General features: G+C 36.8%; 1 protein-coding gene across 2 annotated transcripts; it reads left to right on the forward strand.

The window, feature by feature from the left end:
• The first annotated feature begins 1,493 nt into the window (after positions 1 to 1,493).
• SLU7 (SLU7 homolog, splicing factor) lies at positions 1,494 to 18,514 on the forward strand. 2 transcript variants are annotated; one of them, XM_012538866.3, is made up of 16 exons: positions 1,494 to 1,597; positions 3,833 to 4,018; positions 4,887 to 5,040; positions 5,672 to 5,752; positions 6,044 to 6,208; positions 7,975 to 8,043; positions 10,973 to 11,020; positions 11,217 to 11,348; positions 11,612 to 11,709; positions 12,009 to 12,076; positions 12,211 to 12,350; positions 13,208 to 13,369; positions 15,465 to 15,569; positions 15,728 to 15,799; positions 15,931 to 16,044; positions 16,935 to 18,514. In XM_012538866.3, the coding sequence occupies exons 1-16, from the start codon at positions 1,560 to 1,562 to the stop codon at positions 17,112 to 17,114; spliced, it is 1,812 nt and encodes a 603-aa protein (XP_012394320.1). In that variant the 5' UTR covers positions 1,494 to 1,559; the 3' UTR covers positions 17,115 to 18,514. The 2 variants fall into 2 exon arrangements, with proteins under 2 accessions (XP_012394320.1, XP_049564413.1); XM_049708456.1 differs by lacking the exon at positions 1,494 to 1,597 and adding an exon at positions 1,604 to 1,816 and having other exon boundaries at positions 3,835 to 4,018.
• Positions 18,515 to 19,231: the final 717 nt, after the last annotated feature.

The raw sequence follows: 19,231 nt of genomic DNA on the forward strand, positions 1-19,231 counted from the left end.
ACAGCAACCCATCCAGAATTGATCTCTGCTTCCCTAGACCCTCCTCAGAATCCTCCAGGGGGAATCTGAACCTTACAAAACGTTCTTCTCTCTTGTCCAGCACACTCTATAATTCCTCTGAGAGATGTACTCCCTGGCTTGTGCCTGATAGTTTTAACTAAATACACCCTAACACTTCCAAGCAAATTTTGGGAATTGTTTTAAGGAGATAAAAGCAAAGTGTGAGACTTCCCTGGTGGCACAGTTGTTAAGAATCCGCCTGCCAATGCAGGGGACACGTGTTCGAGCCCTGGTCTGGGAAGATCCCACATGCCGTGGAGCAACGAAGCCTGTGCGCCACAACTACTGAGCCTGCACTCTAGAGCCCACGAGCCAAAACTACTGAGCCCGCGTGCCACAACTACTGAGCCCGCGTGCCTAGAACCCATGCTCCACAACAAGAAGCCACTGCAATGAGAAGCCTGTGCACCGCAACTAAGAGTAGCCCCCACTCGCAACTAGAGAAAGACCGTGCGCAGCAACGAAGACCCAACACAGCCAAAAATAAATAAATAAAATATATATTAAAAAAAGCAAAGTGTGAGTGATTCAGACTACTCACTTTCAGACTATTTTCTGACAACTTCTGTCCCTTCAACTATTGCCCTGTAAAATCAAAATTAATATTTACATTCCTATGCTAGGCACTGAACATTCTTAATAAGAAAAAATAGATTATATTATGATGAGATCGCTTATTGAAGCAAGGATGTCACTCTGACATTTGAAAGGAACACATACTGTTTTGAAAAATAAAACGTGACCGGAACAGAGGATAGGACCAAAAAAAAGGGGGGGGGGAATTCTACTCCAACATTAATATTTTCCAGTATTTTATTTCATATTATACTTTAAAGGAAGGTTGAGATGTCATAAATATTACTGTTTTCCCAAAATGGAAATCGTTTTATAGCATTTTTTTCCTAATGGTAAAATACAATATCACATTGGGACGAGGTGTCACAATTACGGAATAATGCCTCACGTTCTCATAGCACCTCGTATACCTTTCATAGCGGCTTTCTAGAACTATACATTTTTGAATAATTCAGTGTCTTTCTCACTCCGTATGATGTAAATTCGAGGAGAGGAAGACACTTTGTGTTTACCTTGTCCTCAGCGTGTTACACTACCTGGCTACTAATTAATGCTAATTTTAACTTTTTTTTTTAACTTCACGCACTTCCCCCTTCATTTTACAGCGCTCTAGTGAGGCTTAAGCTGTCGTCTGCTCTCTACTACGTTTTTCTTTGTTTGTTTTGTTTTACGTCGTATGACGCGGCGACTCTTAAAAAAAAGTTTCAAAGAACAGAACGGAAAAGCTGCTCAAACCTAACCCATTCTATAGACCCACAGTAGAGAAACGGACACAGCTCAACATCTCGCGAGACCAGCTCCGCTTGGGAGCCTGAGACTCGAAGAGTTCTTAGCGCGCATGTGTGGGTCGTCCGGAAGGTGCCGCAGGGGCTGCTGGGAGAGGGAGGAGGTCAGGAAGTAAACATAGATGGTCGGCTTCCTTCATGTCCGGCTGTCTTGGTGTCAGCAGCGGCGGGACCGGGTAGGGAAATATTGTGAGAACTTCAAGAGGGAGGTGGGTGAGGGTGAAGAACCCCGAGAAGTGGACCAAAGGCTCCTAATTGTTACAAATATCCTTACGATACTGATAAACGCTACGTTGAGGAGGGAACGGGGACCTAGAAGGAAGCCGCCGACCTAGGCCTCAGTCATAGTACCTGTGCCCAGTCAGACCAGGACTGTGTCTTCAGTGGTTTTTAAAGTAAGAATTATAAGATGCCATTGGGGCTGAACTGTCCAGTACAGTAGCTGTTAACTGTTGTGGTTCTTAAGCACTTGAAATGTTGGCTAGTCTGAATACGTGTAAAATCCATATCAGATTTTAAAGACTTAGTTTTCCTAAGTCTAAACAGATTTTTTCCTATGTTGAAATGATAATATGTTGGGTATATTGGGTTAAATATTGCAAAAATAATTTTACCTGTTTCTTTTTACTTTTCTAGTATGGCTGTGGAATATTTTAAATGACATATAGGGCTGGCGTTATATTTCTCTTGGACAGCGCTGCATTAGAGGGTTTTAAGCTTGGGTAGTGGACATGATATGATCAAATCTGTGTTTTGAAAAAATAACACTGCAGTGTGGAAAACTGATTGGAGGGAATTGGGAGAGACTGGTAGGGAAAAGTATTAACACTAAGGTTATTGACAGTAGAAGTAAATGAATTTGAGTGATATTCAGAAGGTGAAAATAACGTTACTTAGTGATGAAATAGGTGTGGGAATTAGCTGGAACACTTATGAAAAGAGATGGATGGTGGTGTCTTTCATCAAGAGAGGGAACAGTGGAAAAAGATTTCATAGAGAAGATTATGAATTTTTTTTAGTTGAAGATTATGAATTTGAATTAAGATTTGTTGAGTTCAGGTTTCTCAGAGATACTTAAGTGGAGGTACTTTGAAGTAAGCAAGTGGAATGTATTTATTGGAAGCTCAGACAAAAGGGCTGGAGTAGAGAAATAAATTGGAGAGCCAGCAGTTGTATACTGTGGCTATCAAAACCTTGGAAATAGATGAGCTTGTCCTCTGGTGTAGTTTAGAGTGATGAAGAAGGCCCCAGGATTGACCCTTGTGGAATCCAAAATAAAATAACTGGGCAGAAATGGATGAACTTACAAAGGATTCAGGAGAAGCAGCGAGAGAACCAGGAGAGTATAGTGTCACATAAGTCAAAGGATAAGAATATATCAAAAGGGGAAGGAACAGAACTGAAAAATGTCCAGAGGACTAGGCACATTGATAACTTAGTGGTAGCTTTGGAGTGGGGGGAGGGGTGTGGGAGCTAAATCAGAGTGATTGAGAAGGGAAGCAGAAGATGAGGAAATAGAGACGATGAATATAGGTAAATCTTAAAGCATCCAGTCTTTAAGAGGAACAGAGATAGGACCCTACGTACTCATTAAGGGTTAGTGTGGTAGAAAAGTTTGAGACACTTATGTAGAGAGGAATTCAGGAATATATATGAGAGAAAGAGTCTCATGAAATTTTAAATACATGTGTATATCTCTCTCCACTTATAACTTAGAGTTGAGAGAAAAACTGCAACAGTATATAAAGACTTTTGTGGAGGGGAAAGAGACCTTTCCCTTACAGATACTATGAAGAATAAGGCATAAGTTGAAAAATAATTGATATTACAATTACAAAGGTAGTCTATACAGAATCTAAGAATAGAGATATTGTAGTGGGAAGGGAGAGACAGCATATGCTTGTTATCTCTATAATAAAAAAATTAAAAATAAAATAATTTATATTAGAGTGCAAAAATTTCCAACAAAGAAACTAAAAATAGTGATATAACTAAAGGGGGAGGAGAGGTTTAGGAAGATAGGGACCTATGTTAGTGATTAATCTTGTATCAGAGCAAGAAGTTAACTAATAATGTCTAGAATATGAAACATTCTGTATAACACACAGTATGTGTCATTAGAGTGTACTTTTTTTTTTGGCGGTACGCGGGCCTCTCACTGTTGTGGCCTCTCCCCTTACGGAGCACACGCTCCAGACGCGCAGGCTCAGCGGCCATGGCTCAAGGGCCCAGCCGCTCCACGGCATGTGGGATCTTCCCAGACCGGGGCACAAACCCATATCCCCTGCATCAGCAGGTGGACTCTCAACCACTGCGCCACCAGGGAAGCCCTACAGTGTACTTCTGATAGTTTCACTGGTGAATTCACCAAGGGCTAGTTTATACTAATAGATATTTCTTCCTTTTCATAGAGAAGGCCAGATAACCATGTCAGCTGTAGCCATGGATGCAGGTAATGCGGCCACCCTTTCGGGGTCCAAAGAAATGAGTTTGGAGGAACCAAAGAAGATGACCAGAGAGGACTGGAGAAAGAAGAAGGAGCTAGAAGAACAGCGAAAATTGGGTAATGCCCCTGCAGAAGTTGATGAAGAAGGAAAGTAAGTACTTTAATTTTTTTGCAAAATCTGTTCAGAATTCAAATAAATGTCTACTTGGTTTACCAATTTCTCATCCTTTGCCTTGACAGGAAGCCATCTTTATCATTTACATCATTTTTGTTTTTATTTATTTTATTAAACTCATATGTATAAGGTTTAGTAATCATATAATAACGAAGGACTTGTAATGAATAGCTGTAGTCCTTTTCAGTTTTCCCACTCCCTGTCCCACTCTACACAAGTGACTATAGTTGACCCTTGAACAACACAGGTTTGAAATGTGTGGGTCCACTTATACTCAGATTTTTTTCAATAACTACGTGCAGTACTACACAATCTGCCATGGATTGAATCCTCAGATTCCAAACCATGGATACAGAGGCCCGACTGTTCAGCTTGAGCATCCGCAGGTTTTGGTATCTGAGGCAGGTCCTGAACCAGTCCCTCTCAGATACTGAGGGATGACTGTACTTGTCAGTCTATTTTGAGTTTTTCTGGTTGATACCTCCACATCTCTAAATAACATACTTATACCATTATTATAATCAACTCTAGACATTATTAGTTAACTTCTTGCTCTGATACAAGATTAATCTCACTAACATAGGTCCCTATATTCCTTCATCTCTCCTCCCGCTTTAGTTATAGCACTATTTTTAGTTTCTTTGTTGGAAATTTTTTCACTCTAATATAAATTATTTTCTTTATTTTTAATTGTTTTTTTATTATAGAAATAACAAGTATATTCTGCCTTTCTCCTCCCAGTACAGTATCTCTATTCTTAGATTCTGCATAGGCTACCTTTGTAATTGTAATATCAATTATTTTTCAACTTCATTCTGTTAAAAAAAATTTTATTTTATTACAGAGACATCAATCCTCATATTCCTCAGTATATTTCTTCAGTGCCATGGTATATTGATCCATCAAAAAGGCCTACTTTAAAGCACCAGAGACCACAGCCAGAGAAACAAAAGCAGTATAGCTCATCTGGAGACTGGTACAAGAGGGGTGTAAAAGAGGTGTGTATGCAACTTGTATATATGCATGTGAAAATGGAGATTTTATTTTAAGAACTTAATATAAGAACCTCTAAAGCAATACTATATAAAGTAGAAACAGATTATATGACCTTTTATGTGGTATTAAAATTCACAGTACATACTACTTTAGTGTCTATATTTTATAAATTTGATATTGCTGAAATCTTTAAACTTTCTCATTTGTAAAAGTGCAGGGTAAGCTGTGACAAAGTGAGAGAGTGGCATGGACATATATACACTACCAAACGTAAAATAGATAGCTAGTGGGAAGCAGCCGCATAGCACAGGGAGATCAGCTCGGTGCTTTGTGACCGCCTGGAGGGGTGGGATAGGGAGGGTGGGAGGGAGGGAGATGCAAGAGGGAAGAGATATGGGAACATATGTATATGTATACTGATTCACTTTGTTATAAAGCAGAAACTAACACACCATTGTAAAGCAATTATACTCCAATAAAGATGTAAAAAAAAAAAAAGTGGAGATTCTAACTGGTTTTCCTCTTAATGAATAAATCATTTCACTAGACAATATAGGAATGAGAGCCAAAGTTATTTTTAACTTATTCAGATAAATAAAAATTTTCCTTGTTTTTCTTTACATCCATTTATAGAATTCCATAACTACTAAGTACCGCAAAGGAGCATGTGAAAACTGTGGAGCCATGACACACAAAAAGAAAGACTGCTTTGAGGTGAGTTCACCTTTGAGAATTTTGGAAACTGTTGTCAGAGAGTCTCTTTATTCCTGTCAGAGAGCTTCATTCTGTTTTTTTAATTACCTATATTTAGGTACAAGTTAAATAAAAATTAATTTGAATGAAATTAGTTTCGCATCATCAAAAGTTTTGCTGGAAGACTAAATGATAATTGAATAAACCATAAAGTCCCATGGTATGTTCACACCCACTCTGTAAAGATTATATGAAGTTTTCCTCTGGGCTATAGATACTTAGGAAAAGATTTAATCTTATTCTGTTTTCCAGAGACCTAGGCGAGTTGGAGCAAAATTTACAGGTACTAATATAGCTCCAGATGAACACGTCCAGCCTCAGCTGATGTTTGACTATGATGGGAAGAGGGATCGGTGGAACGGCTACAATCCAGAAGAACACATGAAAATTGTAGAAGAGTATGCGAAAGTTGATCTGGTGAGCACAGTTCACTGCTTTCCTACTATCCTTAAAGAATGTACATTTTGCTGTATCTCTAATTTAGCAACTCTATTTTTTGAGTCTTCAAGCAGTATAAAAATGATGGCATTTTTATTATTGTAGTAGTAGTAAGCCTAATTGAATAGTGAAATAAACAGTGTGCTAGCCCTATTTGGCAGCAATTTCTTTTTATTTCATTCTTATATTGTCCTTTACTCCATGACTTAGGTTGCAAAAAATACTGGAAGCATTAGAACAGATTAGTGTCCAAAGCTTTTTCCTTTCTTTTATAAACTCTTGGCCCCCAGACTATATCTTGCCTATGGGCCTGTTTTATACTTGTCTCACATAGCATTTCAGGGTGGGAGAAGGGGAAGAGGATAAGTCATTTCAGAAAATTGAATTTTATTTTAATTTAACCTAAATTTTTTCTGTTATGATTTCACCTACTCACTCCCATTTTTCAAACACCACAGTCACATTGCTTTTTTTGTTTTTTGTTTTTAAGTAGAGTTAACATTTAAAATCATGGGATTTCACATAAAAATCTGAATTTTATATTTCTTGAACAGTGAAATATGCAGTAATCCTGGGCCAGCCTGGAGGGGTCAGTCATCTCGAGTCAGGTGGCACCTCGTCAGCAGGGATTGTTCTCTGCAGTTTACCCCTGGTGGTGTCTAACTTGGTTTACATTAATGCCTGGTTCAAACAGGAGTTTGTAACTCCTGTTTAAATATGGCTGATTGAATCCCACTCATTTTCATTTTTTGTTTTTTGGGGGGTTTTTTGTTTTTGGGTTTTTTTAACTTAATTTTTTTATACAGCAGGTTCTTATTAGTTATCTATTTCATACATATTAGTATATATATGTCAATCCCAATCTCCCAATTCATCCTGGTTTTTTTGTTTTTTAATTTAGTTTTTTTTTATTGAATGAAAGAGTCATTAAATTCTACAGTGCCTTACAATTTTCAGAAGTTTCACACACATGATTTCATATAATCGTATGATAACCCCCCCTTTTTAAAATTTCCTACCCTTCTATTACCCCTCCCCCCTTTCCTCTATTCATTGCTAACCACTAGTTGGTTCTCTTTGAGTGTGCTTCTTTCTTGTTTTATTCAGCAGTTGTATTTTTTTAGATTCCACATACAAGTAATATACAGTATTTGTCTTTCTCTTTCTGACCTATTTCACTTAACATAATGCCCTCCAAGTCCATCCATGTTGCTGCAAATGACAAAATTTCATTCTTTTTTTTATGCCTAAATATTCCATTGTATATATATTCCACACATCTTCTTTATCCATTCATGTTTTTTTTTATTAATTTTTATTGGAGTATAGTTGCTTTACAGTGCTGTATTCGTTTCTGAGGTACACCAGAGTGAATCAGTTATACATATACACGTATCTACTCCTTTTTAGATTTCCTTCCCATTTAAGTCATCACAGAGCATTCAGCAGAGTTGGGGGGTTTTTTGTTCGTTTAGTTTTTGGCCACACTGCATGGCTTTTGGGATCTTAGTTCCCAGACCAGGGATCGAACCCAGCCCCTCGGCAGTGAGAGCGCAAAAACCTAACCACTGGACCACTAGGGAATTCGTTGTAACTCCTGCTCTTTAGGAGCCAGAGGTCTAGAGCTACAAAACATGACCTTGTCCAATGACCTTTACTGAAAACAATAAACTTACGCATTTTACACATATAAAAATTAAATGTTCATTTGACTAAGTAAATTTCAAATGTTTCTTTTTTCTTAGGCAAAACGAACGCTGAAAGCCCAAAAACTCCAAGAAGAATTAGCCTCAGGAAAATTAGTGGAACAAGCTGTAAGTAATAAAAATGATCATTAAAAAAAAATTCAAACTCCTAGTAAAAAATGAAGATTGAAACAAAAAATTCATTTTATATCTCTCAAGTTAGAAAAGATTTTAGGGAGAGAGAAGTGCTATTGAGGAGAAAGTAAAACTGACTTATAGGGTTCATGCGACTATAAATTGATGCAATCATTTTGGAGAGAATATTGCCATAAAACATTTATATACCTTTTCTGGAATTAAATTAGTAAATCCATCCATCCTAAATTTTTTCTAGTGTTCAGAAAAGTCATTATGCACAAAGATGTTCATTGCAGCACTTTTTACAACAGCAAGAAATTGAGATAGTTTAATAGGGAATTAGTGAAGTGAGCTATCCTTCCTCTGCATGATAGAATGTAAAATGACTTTTGTCAAAACTTTGTAACAACACTGGCTAACACTTATATTTTAATGACACATGGCTAACACTGGCTAATACTTATATTTTAATGACACATGTAAATGACACTTATATTTTAATGACACATGTAATGACACATGTAAAAAATATTTAATGACACAATATTGTAAATATTACAATATTACCACAGGGAAGACGACCAGAACACCAGTTCTCATTTAATATAGAATTAGTGAATTTTTCTTTTTTTTATTTTAGTATTTCCCACATTCTCCGTAATGAACATGTAATAATTTTATAGCTAGGCAAAAAATTTTCAAACTAACAAAAAAGATGTATTGCAGACCGGTTTTTTCCTTTTTTTTTCTTCCAGTCAGTCAACTTAATAGTTAGAGTATATTATACTTATTAGAGTTGTGAAAATTTCTTATAACAAATTAATGGCATAAGTAAATAATAAACATTTTCTAGTTGTCGAGTTTAAACTTCTAAAAGGGACACTTAGCAAGTATAATTACAAAGAAAACACAACTAGGTAAGTTAATCAGCAAGTCTGAGCAGTCACAGAAGCTACCTATCAGGCAGGTTCAAAGCACAAGTAAACAGACAGATAATGTTAAAACCCAGCTCTGCCCCTGGCTAGCTAGGTGGTCCTAGAAAAATTAATTTGCCTCTCTGAGCCTCAGCTGATCATCTCTAAAGCAGAGATAACAACACCTACCCCCACCAGGAGGTTTAGCATACATATCACAGAGTAAACACTTGGTAATTTGTAGCTATTGTTAATCATTACCAACTCTGGAAAAAAGAAGAGGGCCTTTTTCTGTTTTTCTAACATATTCTTTGTTGTTGTTTATTGTAAACATAATTTATTTTCCCAGTAAGCATACTTACTAGGAAAGTAAGTATGAATTTTGCCCATTTGGATATGAAGATTAACTGCATATAGTAGAGCTATGTGTACTATAGAGATTTAGCTGTCTGTGTAGCAATATAAATGTCCTTTGTTGAACTAGCAACTTGTAAGAACTCCAAAAAAATATATATTTTTAAAATTCCCAATTTTGAAGGCAACAAATATTCAGAAAAAGTACACAGAAAATTATAAAGAAGAAAAATATCCCCTATGTTAACTGTTAACATTTTCAAGTAGGCCTTTCAGTGTCCCAGTACACCCCCACATACATCCATGGATGTGTGTGATTATCATACAACATGTTTTTTAAATGGATTCATCTTTACATACTCATCACCTACTCTTTCAATTTAACAATATACAGTGCAGTGAGCACTTGTTCTCCATATCATTAAATGTAGACCTGTAACATTTATTTTTATATAAATTCACATGGTTCAGTAATCAAAATAATTTAAGAAGATAGATGTGCCTCCATCCACCCTATCTCTAAACCTCACCCCCCATAACCATTTTTATTTTTCTTACAGATCCTTTCAGAGTTTGTTGTGTAAATACAAACAAATACAAATATGTAATCTTATTCCCATCCTTCCCTCTTTTTTCTTCCCCCCATAAAAATGGTAGCAAAGTATACGTGTTTTTCCACACCTTGGACAGAATGACTTTAATGGTTGTTCAGTGTTTACTGAGTGCAATATTTTATATAACCAATCATCTCTTGTTGATCTGTTTTTTTCCTAATTATTTGTACAATACCCAACACTAGATTCTTATAAGCCTTTATATAATAGACATTTTTTCTTTATGATAAATTCCTAAAAGTGTAATTGTTGATGCACTGAATATGTAAAATGTGATGACTTTAAAAAAAAAAATTTGATGACTTATCACTTAGCTAGCATTCAGAAAGCCTGTACAAATTCTTGCTTCCACCAATATACCATATATATATATATATATATATATATATATTTATACACACGTTTCCACATCCCCCCACTAATGGTATAAGGTATTGTTTTGAATGTGTGAAGCCTTTTTAAAAGGACATGATGAAGTACTGAGCACTTTGCTCTTGGCATTTTGTGGAGATAGAGAATATCGTGACCAACTGCTAATGAAGAAAGAGTGTCTTTGAGGCAAGGATTTTGCACGCTTCTTAAATCACAGCGTGTTGTCACCTGAGTAGATTTCTTCATTGCTTAAATTTTACAAAGGCTGTTTTTTGGCTCTAAAGATACTTATTACATGATCCTGGTAACTTTTCTTTTTGGCCTTAATAGAAAAACAGTGAAGTTTAATGAAAATGTTATGTCTGAAGACTGAATACATATGAAATGAATATTTTTTAGGTATACTGATCAACTTAATCTTTCTATTACGTTTGTGTGATTATAGTCCTATCATCAATGAAAATTTTGGATTTGTAGACAGCCTAATAAAATTATTCACAATGACATACTTGTATTCAAAACTTATGTGCTCACTACAAGTGAGAAATATAAGAATTTGTTCAGTTAAATTTGTTATATTATTTTAACTATGTTTTTAAAGTGTTAAATAATCAGTTGATTCAATGGAATACAATTACAAATTTGTTTCCTTCTTTCGTGACACAGAATTCTCCAAAACACCAGTGGGGAGAAGAGGAACCAAATTCTCAGACGGTAGTAAATATATGCCCTATCTGGATATACATTAAATTTTTAAAGTTCTGATGGCTAATATTAATAGTAATATATAATTCATAATAATAATAGGTTTAAAGAACACAGTGAGTAAGGTTTGGTTAAAGGGAAAACAAGAACTAGATGCTGCTCTTTTTTTCTTAAAAATTTTTTTCCCTCTCTCTTCCTCTTTCAGGAAAAAGATCATAACAGTGAAGATGAGGATGAAGATAAATATGCAGATGACATTGACATGCCTGGACAGAATTTTGACTCTAAGAGACGAATTACTGTCCGGAATCTCAGGATTCGAGAAGATATTGCAAAAGTAAGCCTTGCTAACTCAACATACATATTCAAAAAATATTTGTCTTCCCAGCCTAAATTTTGTCTACTAATATGGTACCTCGGTAGTATATGGGTAATACAGTCAGTCATTCCAAGGTTAGGTGTCATTCCGGTTTTCTTTCTCTTCACCTGTACCCCAGACATGCACACACACATTTAATTGGCTCCTCCTACTAGTCTGCTGAAATCTTCTTTGATGAAAGTAAACATTAACACAGTCTTAAAATATTTTTTTCCTTCTAGTATTTGCGGAATTTAGATCCAAATTCTGCTTACTATGATCCCAAAACCAGAGCGATGAGAGAGAATCCCTATGCCAATGCAGGAAAGAATCCAGATGAGTAAGTACCAAGTTCAATGTAAAGATTTCAAGAGGGCGGCTGGGCCCGTGAGCCATGGCCACTGAGCCTGTGCGCCTGGAGCCTGTGCTCCACAATGGGAGAGGCCACAACAGTGAGAGGCCCACGTACCGCAAAAAAAAAAAAAAAAAAAAAAAAAAAATTTCAAGGGAGGGGAGGGGAGCTTTTATTCATAAATCACAATCTGAATTAAAATGAGCATCACCTATGGTCAGGTCAGAAAAGAATTTCCTTAAAGAAATCAATCTCTGAAACAGTTTTTTTTTAACTTGTGTTTACAGAGTGAGCTACGCTGGGGATAACTTTGTTAGATACACAGGTGATACCATTTCAATGGCTCAGACACAATGTAAGTGTTTTCTCTATGTCAAGGTATTTTATATCAGCTCATAAGAAATTTAGGGGCATTTTTTAAAGCTTGTTTCCAAGAAGCATGAAAACAATTTAGGTGACAGCTCATTACGATGTTTTTAATTACTCTAGTGTTTGCTTGGGAAGCCTACGACAAGGGGTCTGAAGTGCATCTGCAAGCTGATCCTACAAAACTAGAGCTGTTGTATAAGTCCTTCAAAGTCAAGAAAGAAGACTTCAAAGAACAGCAGAAAGAAAGCATCCTGGAAAAGGTAATTTTGACCAAACTGCTAAAGGAAAACATTTCTTAATAGAAATTATCAGTTAATAAACATTTGATTTACGTTTGGAATACAATATACAGCCCATTTTAATCCATCAGGATTAGTCCTGTCCTTCCACTGATGCAATCAATTGGTATACAGTATCAGTGAAACTATATCAGTGAGCTTTTGCAGCAAAACAAATCACCTCAAAATGTAATAGTTTAAAAAAAAATAGTTTAAATAAACGTTTCTTATTTCTCACCATTTTGTATGTCAGCTGGGTCTCCTGGTCTGAGTCTGCCTATCTGAAGTTGGATGATCTAGAATGGCCTCACTTTGGTTTCTAGCAGTTAGCAGCCCTCATCTGTCCTGAGAAGGCGCACCTGGAATAGCTCATCTCTGCCCCACATGGGTTCTTATCCTCTGATAGGCTAGCCCAGCTTCTTTACATGGCATTCTCAGGATACCAGAAACTAGCAGCAAAGTGTGCCCCAGTGCACAGGTGTTTTTCAGGTCTTTGCTTACATCATATTTGCCAGCATTCCATAGGCCAGAACAAGTAGACTGGCCAGGCCCAGATTCAAGGGAAGGAGCAGCAAAGTCATGTGGCAAATGGGCATGTACAGAGGATAAGGGGAATTTTATGAGCATTTTGTAATTTACCACACTCAACAGATGAGTAGCAATTGAGACATCTTTTATTTGCCTGTGAAAATTTGGTGACATTTTTTTCACTGTGTTTTGTATAACAAAGCCCATGAAGAATAGTCCTCTAATCTTTCTGATTGGAAATAAACCCTTCAGTAGAGATTTGAATGCAAATCTTTGTAAAATATATTTAATAATGTTCAATGTCCTTTTAGTACGGTGGCCAAGAACACTTGGATGCCCCTCCAGCTGAACTGCTTTTAGCTCAGACCGAAGACTACGTGGAGTACTCAAGACATGGGACAGTCATCAAAGGACAGGAGCGGGCTGTTGCCTCCTCCAAGTATGAGGAGGATGTGAAGATCCACAATCATACTGTATGTGTTCAACCAGAATTATTTTTGTATCCTTGTTAGCATTTTGCTCTGGATTGTATTTTTCATTAGTAAGTCGTGTTTCATTTTGTTTTTTTGCATTTTAACTGTCTTATTTTTTAATACAATTTTTAAAGGTTATACAGCATTTACAGTTATTACAAAATATTGGCTGTATTCCCCACATAGTACAATACATCCTTGTAGCCTGTCTTACACCCAATAGTTTACACCTTCCACTCCCCAACCCCTATATACTGCTTGTCCCCTCCTCTCCACTGGTAACCACTAGTTTGTTCTCTGTATCTGTGAGTCTGCTTCTTTTTTTGTTGTATTCACTAGTCGTATTTTTTAGATTCCACATGTCAGTGACATCATACAGTATTTGTCTTTCTCTGTCTGACTTATTGCACTTAGCATAATGCCCTTCGAGTCCGTCCATGTTGCTGCAGATGGTAAAATTCTGTTCTTTTTTATGGCTGAGTAGTTTGCCATTGTATATATGTACACCACATCTTTATTCATTCATCTGTTGATGGGCATTTAGGTTGCTTCCATATCTTGGCAATTGTAAATAATGCTACTGTGAACATTGGGGTGCATGTATCTTTTCGAATTAGTTTTTTGTTTTTATCAGATATATACCCAGGAGTGGAATTGCTGGGTCATATGGTAGTTTTATTTTTAGTTTTTTTGAGAAAGCTCCATACTGTTTGCCACAGTGGCTGCACCAATTGCTGTTTTATGAAATTTTCCCAAAATGTGAAAGAATACTATTATTTTCACTCATATACCCACCATCTAGATTCAAATTCTTTTTTACAGATCGCCATATATGCTTTGTCTAGAAGAGTGTGTATGTGTGTGTGTGTGAGTGTGTGTAAGTAACTGTATATTTTTTTGACTGAAACATTTGGAAATTACAGATATCATGACATTTCACCCATAACACTGTATCATGTACCCTAAAATTAAGGATGTTCTCCTTTATAACTACATTACCATTATCACACTTCAGAAAATTGACATTAATGCCTTAATATCACCTAATCGCTAGTCCTTAATCACATTTTCCAAAATATACCCCAAAATGCCTTTAAATAACTGTTTGGGTTTTTTTGGTTGGAGTGGGGATAACTGTTTTGTGCGTGAGTGTGAGACACAGAATCCAGTCACAGCTTATGTTTATTTTGTTATTTGGTTATCTCTCTTTTTTCTAGCATGTATCTCCCCTTTGTCATGACAGTGACTCTAACAGATCATGCCAGTTATCTTGTAAACTGTCTCATATCCTGTATTTGACTGGTTCCTAGTGATATATAACTTATTCCTGTATTCCCTGTATTTCCTATAAACAGGAATTCAGATCTAAAGGCTTGATTAAAGTTAAATATTTTGACAGGAACACTTCATAGGTGATACAGTGTATGTCATATTGCATCGCATGATAAAGCATATAATTTGCTGTACTTTAAGTACCCAAACTACACTTGTCTCTCTAAGTAAGAGTCAAAAACCTAGCTACCTAATAGGAGCTAGGCCAGTAATCATAGACGAGTGAAATGAGCGAGGCTAATTTTATAAACTAGAGAACACAAGCCCTGTCTAATAGGGGCGTCCACTGGTCAGCAACAGCCAATTACTGACAAGTGGGAATGTGGGCCCAGAATTTCCCAGTCCTCAGTTTTTCAAGAGAAGTCAGATAGCCTAAATTTTTTAATTTTGGGGGGGCATAGAATGTAAGACCGTTGTAACCACACCTTCTCCCTGTTAGCTAGCCCTAGCATCCCCAAAATTTTCCTCCTTTTATCACCAGTATATGAGAATAACCAACAAGGACCTACTGTATAGCACAGGGGACTATACTCAATATTCTGTAATAACCTATAAGAGGAAAGAATCTGAAAATGAATATATTTATAACTGAATCACTGTGCTGTACACCTAAAACTAACACGACATGGTAAATCAACTACAATTTTTAAAAACAATCAAATTAATGAATGATAGAATTTTTTTAAAAAAAGAAAGAAAAACAGTATATGAGAGACCTAGTTTCAGGTTCATTTTTAAATAACCTCTCTCTGTCTCTCTGCAGCATATCTGGGGCTCTTACTGGAAAGAAGGCCGTTGGGGATACAAATGCTGTCACTCTTTTTTCAAGTACTCCTATTGTACTGGCGAAGCTGGGAAGGAGACTGCTGTAAGTAATTGCCCTCTAGTGCTTAAAAGTGAACAACAGCCAAAACTCTGAAGTCAAAATTTATATGAAACATATATTTTTATGTTTCAAATTTTAACTTTTTCTTGGATGACTGGTAACTATGACTCTCAAGTTAGATTACATATATTTTTCCACAGAATTCAGAGGAGTGTATTATAAATGATACAACTGGAGAAGAATCTGTGAAAAAACCTCAGACCCTCATGGAGGTAAGTCCATGATCAGTTGTCCTGAATTTTTAAGTCTTGGAGGGAGGACTTTAAAACTTGTGCTAGAACTTTGTTTTTGCTAGAACTTTGTTTTTGCATTAACAACACTATATTTGCATCCTCGCAATCAGATGCATCAGGAAAAACTAAAAGAGGAGAAAAAGAAGAAAAAGAAGAAGAGGAAGCATCGAAAGAGCAGTTCAGAGAGTGATGACGAAGAAAAGAAACATGAAAAATTGAAAAAGGTATTTTGTGAAGGCTAAATAAACAGTAAAGTGACCACAGCATTCTTTATTTGTAGGGACCTTAGGAAATTATCTAGTCCTATTTACAAGCTCATTTTAAAAATGAGCAAATGAGCCCCTAGTCTGGGTGATTTGCTTAGGTCACCTATCAGGTGTAGAATACAAATAGAGATTTTGTGTGTCTTGGTATTGCCTGCTTCTTGAACTATTTGTTGAATATCACTAATGCACAGAAGAAAAATGCTTGGTATAGTTGTTATTTTAGAGTTATGACATGTTCGTCAGAGACTTGCCATCTGGCTCTATAATTTGTAAGTTTCAGCAAGTCTTGGGAAAAGTCAGAATTGCAGTCTCCACCAAAAAGCATCAGTTGCCGGCTTCTGTCAGTAAAATAAACCTCATTCAATTTTCGTTGTTAAATAAAATTTCTTTGAAATTTCATTGAAAATGTCATAGAATGTTTTGTGCTCTATGAAAATGTATGAGCCAAATAGTGATTAGTTGTAGCTTGACAGCAAAAGGGCTGACTCCCAAGCTCTTCCAGGCAATCTAGGTTTTTTGTTGTTTTTGTTTTTTTTGCGGTACGCGGGCCTCTCACTGTTGTGGCCTCTCCCGTTGCGGAGCACAGGCTCCGGATGCGCAGGCTCAGCGGCCATGGCGCACGGGCCCAGCCGCTCCACGGCATGTGGGATCTTCCCGGACCAGGGCAGGAACCCGTGTCCCCTGCATCAGCAGGCGGACTCTCAACCACTGCGCCACCAGGGAAGCCCGCAATCTAGGTTTTTGATGTAGCAGTTCATACTCAGTGGGGTCTTCTGGTACTCTACCACTTTTGCACAAAAGAGATCTGATGTAGAGCCACGGTACTCATTTCTTTCTTCTCACTATAGGCACTGAATGCAGAGGAGGCCCGTCTTCTTCATGTCAAGGAGATCATGCAGATTGATGAGAGGAAGCGGCCTTACAGTAGCATATATGAAACTCGGGAACCCACTGAAGAGGAAATGGAGGCCTACAGAATGAAGCGTCAGAGGCCAGATGACCCCATGGCCTCCTTCCTCGGACAGTAGTAACTGGTCGCAGGTGGTCACCAAAGATAGACTCTGCTGATACATTCTTTTAGATTCTTGCTGATGATTATCAATGGAAAAATCTGTATCTACTCTCCTTGCTGCCTGACTTTAAAGCATCCAGAAGACTTATAGTAAATTCATTCCTTTCCATACTAAAGAAACAGAGAAGGAAAAAAAGCGGTATATTAAGTGCAGATTAAGATTTTATTTCCAATTTTATATTAATGATGTGGAAAAAGGTCTTGGCTCTCCACCTATCACAAATATCTTAACATTTATTTATTAAGTTTCAAACTTCATTTCCTCAATTTTTATGGCCCTTTATCTAGTGTTAGCACTCATTTTGAAGGCAGTTAGTTACTCTTTCTCAAAACAAGGGCTTCATTTTTTTTTTAATTAGTAGTAACTATAACTGTAGTTATTTGATAATCATTTCTTTTTGCCTTCTTGGATTTTTCTGATCTGAAGCTAATATCCTATCTTGAGCTCTGGGTTACTGAAAGGACTGTAGAACGTGTGAAAACTTTATCCCTGATGTCAGTCTGTGTAGTAATAATCCTGTTTTCCACTTGGTTATAAAATTTTGATTTTCAGAATATTTCCTTGTATCTTATACTCAGAACTAAATGCGTTAGCCTTTGCATGGAAAAAAAACTATTTTGTCACCCTTGAGTCAGTGTTAGTACTAGGTCTTTTACCATTCTAGACATGAGTGTTTAGACACAGAAATCCTTTTCTTTAGCATAGAGGATATGGTCTGTGATACTAATTGCTGTTTTAATTGTGATTGCCTTTATATAACAATCATGAATATTAGATTTTTAAAAGATTATAGAATAACTCTTGTACCTAATCTTCATAGCCAGCAGGTGTCTTTTTGTAAAATTTGCAAAAAGCAAAACCTGAAGTTGAAGGTTTCTTCAAAGAATTACAAGTATAGCTTGTAGGGCTATTAGTAACTGAGATTGCCGCGATTTTTAGCCTTCTTCTAAGAACACTGTGAAGATAGTACTGACAGAGTGGGATCAGTGAAAACAGCCTGTTTAAAACCCCTGACACAAGGACATTGACTTTTAACAGCTCACTGGCTTTTCTAAACTACCAAAACCCACTAGAATATTGCATTAAGTTAGCATCTCAGAAATAGTGCTGGTGGGAGAGTAACTGAATCAGATTATCAAGTTCTGTGGATATACATGGTATCTAGATTCAGACCAGAAAGAAATTAAAACAGCAATGCAAATACATCGAATTCTTACCTACTTTAAGAATGTCAAAAATTTACATTTTCATATTCCTACCTTAACATAGACTTGTTCAACATAGTCTGATATTAGTGTCTATTTTGTATTTTATTTATCTTTTGTTGATAAAGATGTATAACTGAGAATACTTAACTGTGAGTGGTTTGCAGCATTATTTCAAATATTTGGGGACTTCGCTGGTGCTCCAGTGGGTAATACTCCACACTCCCAATGCAGGGGGCCCAGGTTCGATCTCTGGTCCGGGAATCAGATCCCGCGTGCAGGCCACAACTAAGAGTCCACATGCCACAACTAAAGATCCCGCATGCCGCAACCAAGACCTGGCGCAGCCTCAATAAATAAATAATATTTTTAAAAAAATAAAACAAATACCTGGCAGACAGGTGATCTATAGGACTGGCAGGAAGCCTGGGTTAGCTTCTGTGTGTTTGAATTAGAAAATTTCAGGAGGGACTTCCCTGGTGGTCCAGTGGGTACTCCACGCTCCCAATGCAGGGGGCCTGAGTTTGATCCCTGGTCGGGGAACTAGATCCCACATGCATGTTGCAACTAAGAGTCCACGTGCTGCAACTAAAAGAAGATCCTGCATGCCACAACTGAAGATCCCATGTGCCACAACTAAGACCCAGCACAGCCTAAATAAATAAAATATTTTTTTTAAACAATTTCAGGACTCTAAAAAATGTGTCACCTAACATTTCTGTTAGGGCTTCTGTTCCCTCTTCTTGAAACCTAATTTACTCTGATTTTAGGAAGAATTCTGTAATATATGAAATCATGTCTTATTTCTGTTTCATTTTGGATAAAAGGTAATATCTAGGACATTACTCAAGATATGAACTTTGATTT

Source organism: Orcinus orca, chromosome 3 (genome assembly GCF_937001465.1).
Source record: "Orcinus orca chromosome 3, mOrcOrc1.1, whole genome shotgun sequence".
In the NCBI taxonomy this organism is placed as follows: domain Eukaryota; kingdom Metazoa; phylum Chordata; class Mammalia; order Artiodactyla; family Delphinidae; genus Orcinus; species Orcinus orca.